Consider the following 13,109-nt stretch of genomic DNA (forward strand, 5'->3'; position numbering starts at 1 on the left):
TCTTTTGGAGGCAGAGGAAAGGTGGGATTGTCTCCAAACATGCCTCGGAAGAGAAAAAAAGTTCTTTTTATTCCGTTAAAAAATTAACATAATTTTTTATATGTTACACCTTTTCGATCTGTTCTTTTTTCAACTTTAACAATGGTAGGATAGTTCTTTTATTCTGTTCTAAGTGCATGAAAATACTATATTCCTCTGTCCTTTGGATAGTTTAAGGACTTTGCTTTTGTAACGCGAATTTGTAGTTTTCTCGCTCTTGTACCAACATGCGCGATCGTCTACGTTTTGAATCTTCAACAGTGTAGTAATTTAAAACCATGAAATTAATTTGAAACAACGCACTCATGATCCTCGGGAGGTGGATTGGCTTTTTCAGCGGTTCTCGTCGCCGTTATCCGGGGGAACAGTTTGGCGATCCGCCAGGCTGCTGGCCCTCCCTTCGATTAATCTTTTATCACTTTTGCTTGAACATTTAAATAAATCTAAGCAATTAAAACTGATTTGAAACAACAATAATACAGGTGTGAAACTTCCAAAAATGTTAAATTTTTTAAACAAGGGGAGATTAAAGAAATATTTGAGTAATGAATCTACACAAAACATTTATTAGAGAATATCTTATGTGGCCAAATCACGATAAAAATGGGAAAATTTTTATTGAATTAAATAAAAGTGGCATTTCATGAATTTCTCATTGTTAATTAATGAGAAATCATATTTAACAGCTGTTTGAAATGATTGAATATCCGAAATAAATTTTTCATTATGAATGATAAAAAATAGAATAATTATTAATCTAACTAATTTTTTTTGATTTTTGCTTTGATCAAGATAGTTTGACATTATTTTATCAGCTTTATCTGCGGGATATTGATTTAAATTTTAGATTTTTTAATACAATAAAATTTAGAAGATAAATTTCCTAGATTTAGAGTGAAACATTTTTTTCTTAAAGTCAAATAGACTTGAGAAATTAAGATTATTATTTATTACAAAAATTCACTTAAGCTTTTCTTCATTCAAATCTTTGGAACCCAGTCTTAATTGAGTAAATTTATTCTATTTTTAAGAATTTAAATATATCAACCGAAAACTTGGCCATAATGGTTGTGTCGAGTTTCTTCCTAAATTCTTTTCTTTTCATAAGCTGGATCACCTGCCTTCTATAAGCTGAGTTCTGAAAACGAAGAAACGTGTCATTTTCCATTAAATTACAAATCTGAAATCAAAAATAATATCAAAACCTCTCGTTGTGCTGAATCAAATGTGGAAACAGTCGGATTTGTTAAATTCAGAGCAACTTTATTTTTGGTCTCCAGAGAAATGTTCAGACCGCAAGGAGAGTCATCAATGAAAAATGTATTGTAAATACAAAAAGCTGCATATGTTCTCTGAAAAGTCATTTTAACTAACCCAACTTTCTCAATATTATTTATCGAACGATATTTTTCAACCTTTTCCCAAAATTCAACATTTTCAGCACTTAATTCGGACATTGCAAATTCTTTAAATAACTTCCGCGTAGAGTTGTTGTTTAATATTTTTTGCAGAGTAGGAAAATCATTTTTTTCTGGGGATTTAGATTTTATATTCTAAATAATTTTTATATCATAAATATAAAACTGCTGATTTGGAAATCTTTAGAACTTTTCTTTGCTGAAAAAACTGATCGAGCATGCGACTTTTATGGCTCATTTGTACTTTTACCGAACATTAACTATTCTATAATATAAAATACGAACATAACCTTCACGCGAAAATATCAAAAATCTGTTCGAGTTAAATCAAAGGAATTATTTGAGCTGACATTCATTTGTCAAAAAAAAGCTGATGAAAGAAGTTTTGTGATAAGGCTCCCTATCAGTCTAAAAAATATAAAATTTTATTCAAGGCAGGTGCACATTTTGAGTGATGACTGTCAATTCGCAATGCCAATGCAATGATAGATGGACGGAAGAATGTCATAGAACGGAAGTAATATAGATTTAAGGATTGCAGGTGTTACATTAATGTATTTTATTGGCCTCACATTAACCCAACTATATTCTTCTCAGATATAAAATGTTTCCATAAATCAGTTAATGTTTTAGGTTACAAAAATTCTCAGATTCTTTTATTTACCTGATTGTGATCTGACCCAGAAAATTGAATATTTAAAAATAAGGATATTAACGATTTTTCGGACTTTTTTGTAATTCTTAAAAAAATTCAGAACGGAAACCCCTCTTATTGCGACATTAACTTGAGCTGGAAGTTTAACTAAAAATGACGAATCGTTTAAAAATAACACCTAAATATTCATTAATTAAAAATTAGTAAAATTTTAAAATATACTATCTAATAAAATATTTGTTTAGTTGTCTTAAATTTAATGACAGATTGCGATCCAGAAATATTCGAAGTGGAAACAATTTTGAAAAAAAGTTATCGACATGTATCTTTTTTCTCTTCATATTCCCAAGGGTAAACCGTTCTACTGGATCAAGTGGAATGGGTGGAGATCTAGGTAGTCTGTCTAACACATTCTTCAGTTACAATACTTGGGAACCTGAAGAAAACATTTATAACACAGATTTGATCAAAGAGTTTAACAAGTACAATTTATTCAATATTTAACAGGCGAGAGAAAAGGCAGAAAAATAAGAAAGTATTAAATTTCAGCATTTTTGTAGAAAAAACCAAAGGTCCACAATCAAACTAAGAAGGCTATCAAATGTCCGAGTATTTCCGAGGACGACGGAGGGAAAGAGCATTTGTGGTACCCTTCCGTGGAAGACATGGACCGAGTAAAAAATACAAGAATATTATCATTCTTAAATGATTCGGACGAAAGTGAAAAATATACGAACATTGTTCTTTTAGAAGATTTTAATTAATTTTTTTAATTAAAAATTATCAGAAAACTTTAACATGTGTCAAAATTATTAAGTTTCTACAATCTATATCCACTAATTCCAACAAATTCATTTATTCATGAATTTTTAAAACTTAAATTCAAATAAATATTTCAAAAGTTAAGATTAGATTACTAATAGGATTTTTGATTGAAATATAAAAACCATGTCAGGAATTTATAACTAGTCCTGATTAACGAGAATTTTATTTGCAAATCAGGCCTGTTATTTCTCTCTCAAATTACACTTCAATTTGTTAAACAAAAAAATACTATTTATTTAGAAAAAAAACTTTGGAAAAAGATTAATTTCGATTGTCGTCAAAAATGAATTGATTTTATTCCAGTTTTTAGAGAGGACGTCGAAACTTATCAAATCTTGATATTTCTAGCTTCTGAATATAGAATTGAAAAACATTAAGCCGGTGGCTCTGGTAAGTCAGAAGTGGGTCACTTTCCAACCCAATATTGGGAAATGCTTAACAGCAATTATGTCAGAAGACAGAAAACCTAAAATCGGCAAAAACTTTGATGTTTATTGGATATACTTTTATGTGGTTAAATCAAAGTGGCTTTGAATATCTAAATTTTTTTCTCAGGAATCGCACCTAAGATCCTCTAAGAAAGCTATAGTGTCTCACTCTTCTCAGAGTACGTTTTGAAGGCAGGCTTCTGATCTCTTTCAAGATTGTTTTTGCCTTCTCACCGATGACTTACACAATGTTGGGTAGATAGACGTACTTTGATTCCTTTCGAGCTTTCAGTCAGAGAACAGGCATGTCTGGCAGTCGTCGCAGATGAAGGAAAATATCAAGCAGGTTATATCTACTGAGCTTTTTCACTACATACTTCTCATCATCATCGTCCAACTGCTTCTTACTCGAACATTGTTGTTGTGCGGAGGGTATTCCGTCATCCTTTTCAAGAGACTTTCGTTGGAGGTAATGGATAACTTCAACAATGTCTCTTCCGGAAACTTCTATTCCGTGTCTATATTCCACAAACATGCTTTCAAGAGTTTCTTTGATCTTCACCAATTGGATGTATGCCTTTGATTGTATAATCACATCCCAAAAGTCTATATGTCTTATATAATTTGCTGACAATCTCCTTTTATGATAAAACAATGATTTAAACTGTTGCATTACATATCTGTGTCAATTTCACACCAGTACAATATTTATGTAGTTTTTTTAATTTGCACAGATTTCAGGATTTCTTGAGAAGTGATTCCAACTTTTATTAGAGTTATCTCCTCATTTTTCTTGGAAACATAAAAAAATTCGGCTTGTTATGTGGAATTTTGTCATTATTCAATATTGTCGTATCGACATTTTAAGTTGTTATTATTGACTAGACAGGCTGAGTCTTCAATTTCTTTGAATATTCCATAGTTACAACAAAGGTTGATATGAAGAGATTCTCATTATCACGTCGTATGTAATCACTTTTCAACATTTTATTGCATCTTGTGGCCAAATGATCGATTGTTTTCTTTGTCAATTTTCAATTATTTCAATCCAATCATTTCTGTTTGAAGAACAAGTTATGATCATGTAAAAGACAGTATAGAGCTCCTGCCCTCGGGGATATTCTCCTTTAAAGCCATTTCGAAGGCATTGCAGTATCAACAACCGAATCTTTTAAGGATTTGAATAACAAAGAATGCCATCAATAACTGTTCTCTTTGAGTTTATTTGAGTTTATTTTATTTTTTGTATTTGTTGTATCTTTACTTTAGAGCAGCGGTTCTCAAATGCGGCCATATGGCCATAAGTAGTTTACTTTAAATTATAAGTAACTAGCTCGGCAGCTCGCTTCGCTCACCGCGACCTAGCTCCTGCGGAGGGCCTGTTTCATCAAACAACTATAAGTTTATGTAGATGTATAAAACTACCTGGTTTAATGTAACCCTATTCTATCGCCTGTTGATAAACGATGTTTGTCGTCCGTCCTTCCTTGGCATATATGAATAAATTTTCGCTTCTGCCTACCCTCGAGCATCCCACATACAGCTGTCCATGTGAAAAGCACTCACTCTCTAAAAATAACCCAACTACCTTTAATGACTGTCCCTGGGCCTTGTTTATTGTCATTGCAAACTTTTTTTTCATTTTTTGTGGTTATTTTTTTTATATTTAATTTTTTCATTTTCCTTTGTAATTTCCTTTTTTTTCTTTTTTTATTTTTTACTGGCGGAAATGGGGCAGGGGGAGATACGGCAGGCGGAAATGCGGCAGGCAAGAAAGCGACACACAAAAAAGATTTAATTAATTACCTTATTAAGCTGACCGTTTTTTCTTCAGCTTCGTTTTTCCTCCTTCGGTTATCTATTTAAAAAATTATTTTTGAATAATAAAAAAGTTTAGGAAAAGAGGCATACCGAAAATAAATTCTATCTTTACGAAAAACTCAAGTAAATAGTTAATATTTTTACGCAAATTCTTCTGATTGCGCTGTCAATTGGTGGTAAATTGTGTTAATGGTTGTGCTAATGTGGTTTCAACTATCAAAGTGTTTTTCAAAATCTGTTAATTGCACACTCTATTCAAGGTCGTGCGTCAATTGGTGGTAAATTGTGTTAATGATTGTGCTAATGTGGTTTCAACTATCAAGTGGTTTTTCTAAATCTGTTACTTGCACACTCTATTCAAAGTCGTGCAATCTGTGATTGCACATTCTGTCAAAGTCAAATATGATAATAGCTTTAATTTTGATTCATGGTCGATAATGATATATGCATTTAATTTTAAAGAGAAAAACATAGGATGAATTGAATTTCTTTATCGCGAATAATTGGGAGTTCATCATTGTTAATATTCTCGCTGTCGTTTTCATCAAGGATATTCTTAATACGTGAGATTTTTGCCTTGAAGGTTTTAATGGACCTCATCATGAATGTCGAGGACATTCGCGTTGTTCATTTTAATCAAAATGCAGAAAATAATTTTTTGATTTTTTGGGGGAAAGGTTTTAAGGACTTCATCATGTAAGTCGAGGACATTGTAGTTGTTCATTTTAACCAAAATGCAGAAAATTTTTTTTTAATTTTTTTGGGGGGGAAGGTTTTAAGGACTTCATCATGTAAGTTGAGGACATTGTAGTTGTTCATTTTAACCAAAATGCAGAAAATTTTTTTTTAATTTTTTTGGGGGGGAAGGTTTTAAGGACTTCATCATGTAAGTCGAGGACATTGTAGTTGTTCATTTTAACCAAAATGCAGAAAATTTTTTTTTTAATTTTTTTGGGGGGGAAGGTTTTAAGGACTTCATCATGTAAGTCGAGGACATTGTAGTTGTTCATTTTAACCAAAATGCAGAAAATTTTTTTTTAATTTTTTTGGGGGGGAAGGTTTTAAGGACTTCATCATGTAAGTCGAGGACATTGTAGTTGTTCATTTTAACCAAAATGCAGAAAATTTTTTTTTAATTTTTTTGGGGGGGGAGGTTTTAAGGACTTCATCATGTAAGTCGAGGACATTGTAGTTGTTCATTTTAACCAAAATGCAGAAAATTTTTTTTTAATTTTTTTGGGGGGGAAGGTTTTAAGGACCTCATCATGTAAGTCGAGGACATCGTATTGCCAATTTGAAGTTGGTGTGCACACACAGACAGACAGACAGACACACAGACAGACAGACAGACAGACACACACCATACCATTTTATTATTAAGATAAAGCTAATCAATGACTATTTTAGTCTGCTACTGTATTTTAATTAATTCGTCGATCATTACTTAATTCTAAAAAAATTCTGTTCAACATTTTCCCATGCTCAGTGACGTTTGATTCTGCCCAGATATTAGAATAAATTAATTTGTATATGTAACAAAGATTATTTGTGTTTTTATTTTATTTTTTTTTTAATAAAAATAAAGAAATAGAAGAAAAGCGTTAAGTGCCAGCGACAAGAACGCAGTGTGCGTTTCCGCGAACAATGGCCAGACCGATGCGCTGGCGGAACCAGAGGCCCTCTCTCGGGTCCTTGTGCTTCCTCCCAATGGACTGCCCGACCTCGTTGAGGAATAATTGTTTAGTTAAGTTAAATTTTCAAGTCAATTTTTTAGTTTGTAAGTTAATAAAGTCACTAACCCGGGTTCTGCCAGTGCTCAGGCTGAGGAGGCTAAGAGGTCGAAGTATGGAAATATTTCGGAATCTTACGAGTTTGTCCCCCTCGCCTTCGAAACATCTGGAATTGTGGCAGGTCTGCGACTCGCCTTCTTGCCGACATTGCCAGGAGAATTGCCAGGAAGACCAACGACCGGAGGGAGACGAGCTGGCTCTTCCAGCGAATCTCGGTCGCGGTGCTCCGCGGAAACTGCCACTCGATACGCAGTGCGGCGACTCTGAGCTGACCTCCAGGCTCTTTTTAATTCGTGTATAACTTATTCCCTGTATCATACCTTTATCAAGGAAAAAAAGTTAATAAAGTTATTTTTTGGTTAAATTTTTTATTTTTAGCTTGAATAATTGATTTGAAGTTTGAAAAATGAACTTCCATGAAAATTGAATTTTTTGGTGTTAAAAAAGAGGCGTTTCCTTTTTATGCCCCATGCAACCACTGAGGGTTGCATTCACAAAGTCTTTTATTTGTTTAATTTGTTTCATTACCTAACTTTCTTTGCATGTAGCATTTTACAGTAGAATTAAAGCAGGTTTTATAACTTCCTATCCATATGGCCACATGGCCTTAAGTAGTTTACTTTAAATTATAAGTAAACAAGCTAATCAATGACAGTTTTAGTCTGCTCCAATATTTTAATTAATTCGTCAATCATTAGTCAATTCTACCAAATTCTCTTCAACTTTTTCCCATCTTCAGTGACGTTTGATTCTGCTCAGATATTAGAATTAAGGTTTATTATCTATATTCCCTGTTTGTGACAGCGTGCCTTCTATTCATGATCGACTGACCACTCAAGTCATGCATACATAATTATACTAAGTTCTTTGATATCGTTTAAAAACAGTAAATTAATAGAATTTTGATGCGAAATAAGAATTATATCCATTACTCAGTTAATTCCATTTCACCCAACATATCTGTGAAACGGCAATGTCACATCGTGGATATTTAAAGTCAAGGTATTGAAATCGTCTTAAAGTAGACGATGATAACGCCGAAAATTGATATTTTAATCTCTAAAATGCAAGTACAAAAGTCCCATTAGGCAGTTTATTTACATTATAAATTTTTATTAATAAGATTTGATTTGCCAGCTGCAGAAAGAAAACTTTCAAGAAAGAACAAGTAAGTTAATTATTTTAATTAATCCAAAATTATTGAGTCCTTGTCTTTTAAGTTTTCTTTTTAGTTGTGGTGCGGCGGTAACAACGGTAGGGCGCTCGTGACGTCCCATCCAAAAGTCCATTCATGTTTGGAATCCGTATCTGATGAGATGTCATGACGGCGTCAATTGTCATAAAATTCACTCAGACCAATCGGAGCTTCCTGCACAGGCAGCAGCTGGGAATCGAACCCTTGACCAAGGAGATTATTAGCAAATTAGACCACTTTTACTTATTAATAGGGCAACCAATTGCAATTTTTTGCAATTAAATATAATTTAATTAAAATTCGATAAATAATAAAGTAATGAATAGACATTAATTTTAATTATATTTTTATTCGATTTAAATTTGCAATTTTTTGCAATTTTTTGTAGTCATTTTACAATTTTTTGCAATTTTTTTAAATTAAAAAAAAAATTTTTTATTAAAAAATAATATAATTATAAGTAAAAGATTATTAAAACGTGTTTTAGTTGTTTGTTGTAATGGGTAAAAGGACAGTGTCACAGAAAATTTCATTTTATGCAAAGAAATTCCCCGAGTTTGTTATTGACAGTGAAGGGAATTTATTTTGCCTCAATTGCTCAACTGTTGTACGGTGTGACACAAAATTTTTTGTTGATGCGCACCGTTCTTCAAAAAAACATTTAAAAGCACACAGTATTTCTTTGAATTTAAATTTATAGAATGGACAAATTCATCTCAGAGTTCACAAACATTTCTTTCGGCGATAACGGATACTCGAAAGGATTGGGGGATCAAAGTAACACAAGCGTTTTTGGAGGCAAACATACCAATTTATAAAATCAGACATCCTTCCCTCATACGGCTTTTTGAGCAGGAAACATATCCTTTGCCATCTGAATCATCTTGCAGGTTAAATGTTAAAGAAATATCAAAATATAAAATTAATACCATTCAGACTCATTTACTGTTGTTTTTTTTAAGTTATTCAATAGTGGGGAATGTGTTTTTTTCAATAGTGGGCAATAGTGGAAAATAATTTCGTTAATTTTTTGCATAATGTAATGTTTACAATTAAAAAAAATTATTTTTGCAATTTTTTACAATTTTTAAAATTCATTTTTGCAATTTTTTTTATTAAAAAGTGCAATTTTTTGGTTGCCCTAATGATCATCTATATCTGCATTTACCTGAGAAGCATAAGTTTTAATAATCTCTAGAGCTCTGAAGGCTTCTGAGAGATCAACTTTTTTCTCATTTGATTCCTCTTCAATAATTGTTTCCTAAGTATAATTATTAAATAAAATCACTAACTGATTGAACTTTTTTTGACTGTAATGTACCAGCTTGTTCAGATTTGTCTAAAAATTTGATTAGCTCTTCATTTTCAGTATATCCGTAATCAACAAATTCACTATAAGATATTGGATCGTCAATTTGAAATTTCTTAATTATTTCTTCATAATTATTTTCGTAGTTCTTAGATTCACTGTTGATTGTGATTGTTTCACATTTTATCCATTGTGCATGACGGAAACAATTTTTGATGGTCGTAGGAGTAACTTTATTCCAAGCGAAGAATGTTAATGTCGCAGCAGTTTTAAGGGTGGTTCCATTAATTGCATTTTGACAATTTTCCCCTGCCTCGACCTTTTCGATTATATCATTTATTTTCAAATTGGTAAATTCGGCTTTAAAGCATTTTATAATTCCTTGATCCATTGGTTGCAAGAGCGAGGATGTTCTAGAAGGCAAAAAAAGAATTTCAATTGAGTTTAACGTGACAATAATTTGATGAGATGGACATTGATCTATTACAAGTAGAATTTTTCTTTTTTTCTTTGCAAGTTCACAATCAAAATCACTGAGCCACTTGTTAAAAATTTCACGGTTCATCCATGCCTTATTGGAATGGGTGTAGGTAACATATTTTCCAATGTTGAAATTTTTAAAACACCTTGGACTTTTGAATCTTCCTATCATCACAGGCCTTCTTTTATCGGAACCAGAACAATTTGCGCATAATAGTAACAAAAATCGATCCTTCGACAACTTTATTCCAGGCCGTGATTTGGTGCACACACTTTTGGAAGGAATCGCCTTGTAAAAAACACCAGTTTCATCTGCATTATAAACATTGTCCAATCCATATTGTTCAATTTTTAAACTCATTGTTTCATTAAAATCAGTAATAGATTTTTCATCATGATTTACTGATCCACTGTCTCCGTGAAATTTTTTTAACTTGATACCATTTCGTAATTTAAACTTTTCTAGCCACCCACGACTTGCTTTAAATTCTGGAAAATTTTTTCCAAACTTTAGAGCTTTTGCAATTAACATCGAATCTGATAGAATTGCTCCACTAGATTCCATTAAGTTAATCCATGTTATCATCGCTACATCAATTTCATTAATTTGAGTTTTAGAATTCTCGTTAGGTTTAATTTTTTGATGTCAGTCCTATTCAAAAGGTCCGATTTTGATTTAAGGTCGTTTATAGTTCTCGGAGAAATTTTCTTTTTTAACCGTGAAGAAAAAATCCTGGAAATTTGAGGTGCAGAAACGAATGGGTTGTCAGAAATATAACGTAGTATAGAAATTTTTTCGTTGATAGAAAGTCTAACACAGCGACGCATCACAAAAATACAATTTAACGTGTAATGAGAATTTTAAAATGTTAATTAATTTAACTTACAATTAGATAAAAAAATTATTTTTCATAATACTTGAGGAGCGGATTCGAAAAACAAGCGGATTCAAAAATCATTCATAGGAAATTTCAAATTTTTGATTAAAACAAGCGGATTCGAGAAGCGGCGGATTCGAGAAGCAGCGGATTCGAGAGGTTTCACTGTAATTTGTATATGTAACAAAGATTATTTGTGTTTTTATTTTATTTTTTTTAATAAAAATAAAGAAATAGAAGAAAAGCGTTAAGTGCCAGCGACAAGAACGCAGTGTGCGTTTCCGCGAATTTCCGCGAACAATGGCCAGACCGATGCGCTGGCGGAACCAGAGGCCCTCTCTCGGGTCCTTGTGCTTCCTCCCAATGGACTGCCCGACCTCGTTGAGGAATAATTGTTTAGTTAAGTTAAATTTTCAAGTTAATTTTTTAGTTTGTAAGTTAATAAAGTCACTAACCAGGGTTCTGCCAGTGCTCAGGCTGAGGAGGCTAAGAGGTCGAAGTATGGAAATATTTCGGACTCTTACGAGTTTGTCCCCTTCGCCTTCGAAACATCTGGAATTATCGGCAGGTCTGCGACTCGCCTTCTTGCCGACATTGCCAGGAGAATTGCCAGGAAGACCAACGACCGGAGGGAGACGAGCTGGCTCTTCCAGCGAATCTCGGTCGCGGTGCTCCGCGGAAACTGCCACTTGATACGCAGTGCGGCGACTCTGAGCTGACCTCCAGGCTCTTTTTAATTCGTGTTAACTTATTCCCTGTATCATACCTTTATCAAAGAAAAAAAAAGTTAATAAAGTTATTTTTTGGTTAAATTTTTTATTTTTAGCTTGAATAATTGATTTGAAGTTTGAAAAATGAACTTCCATGCAAATTGAATTTTTTGGTGTTAAAAAAGAGCCGTTTCCTTTTTATGCCCCATGCAACCACTGAGGGCAAGTCATGCATACATAATTATACTAAGTCCTTTGATATCGTTTAAAAACAGTAAATTAATAGAATTTTGATGCGAAATAAGAATTATATCCATTACTCAGTTAATTCCATTTCACCCAACATATCTGTGAAACGGCAATGTCACATCGTGGATATTTAAAGTCAAGGTATTGAAATCGTCTTAAAGTAGACGATGATAACGCCGAAAATTGATATTTTAATCTCTAAAATGCAAGTACAAAAGTCCCATTAGGCAGTTTATTTACATTATAAATTTTTATTAATAAGATTTGATTTGCCAGCTGCAGAAAGAAAACTTTCAAGAAAGAACAAGTAAGTTAATTATTTTAATTAATCCAAAATTATTGAGTCCTTGTCTTTTAAGTTTTCTTTTTAGTTGTGGTGCGGCGGTAACAACGGTAGGGCGCTCGTGACGTCCCATCCAAAAGTCCATTCATGTTTGGAATCCGTATCTGATGAGATGTCATGACGGCGTCAATTGTCATAAAATTCACTCAGACCCAATCGGAGCTTCCTGCACAGGCAGCAGCTGGGAATCGAACCCTTGACCAAGGAGATTATTAGCAAATTAGACCACTTTTACTTATTAAGAACAAGAATGTTTTTTTTAATTTTTACAAAGTCAAAAATAAATTTTTGACAGCAATAAAATATGAATAAATATGAAATTGCCATATAAAAAAACATTGTAATTGACATTTCAAAATATCTTATCGCATGATGTCTAATTTTTTCACTTTTAACTTTGAGATTCGCTTATTTACAATTATCTGTCACCCCCGATGAAATCCAACTTGGATTTCTAGCAGAATATAATTAAAAATTTGTTTGTATTTCACATGAAATATCAAGAGAAACAGATAGTTTGTCTTTTTATTAACTTTTGCTGTATCTTATAAATTTTTCAATGAGTCTCCCAAAGTTTATAACACAATATATTTAATTTCAATTTATTCAAATTATTATTATTTTGTGTAAAATTAAATTAAAAATATTGAAACATCCATTTTGCATTGAACCCGGGAGTGGTGAAGAAAGATTAATTATCTCTTCTACTATTTGTTATGGTATCAAGATCCTTAACTCAGTGTTTCAAAAATTCAAATACTCAAGAGAACACAAAAATAAAGCAAACAAAGGAAGTGGCAGCTTAAATGGAATTCCTGCATATTATAATATTGCATATAAAAATAATGAGAAATACATCGATACTTAAAAGTTGAAAATGAGAATGAAGATGATATTCATGATGATAAACATTTAAGATAACAAAGATATTAATTATCAGCAAAACTATTTAATGCATGTGAAATGATA

The 13,109-nt window shown here is 32.4% G+C and overlaps 1 protein-coding gene across 1 annotated transcript; it reads right to left on the minus strand.

The window, feature by feature from the left end:
* Positions 1-9,445: 9,445 nt before the first annotated feature.
* Positions 9,446-10,546, minus strand: LOC115227741 (tigger transposable element-derived protein 6-like). Its single transcript, XM_029798483.1, has one exon. It carries the CDS (start codon positions 10,544-10,546, stop codon positions 9,446-9,448), a length of 1,101 nt encoding a protein of 366 aa, XP_029654343.1.
* Positions 10,547-13,109: the final 2,563 nt, after the last annotated feature.

This window comes from Octopus sinensis, unplaced genomic scaffold (genome assembly GCF_006345805.1).
Source record: "Octopus sinensis unplaced genomic scaffold, ASM634580v1 Contig07101, whole genome shotgun sequence".
NCBI lineage: Eukaryota > Metazoa > Mollusca > Cephalopoda > Octopoda > Octopodidae > Octopus > Octopus sinensis.

Bases quoted from the DNA above. Each gene is read 5' to 3' on its own strand.
- LOC115227741 (XM_029798483.1), bottom strand. From the start codon at position 10,546: ATGATAACATGGATTAACTTAATGGAATCTAGTGGAGCAATTCTATCA.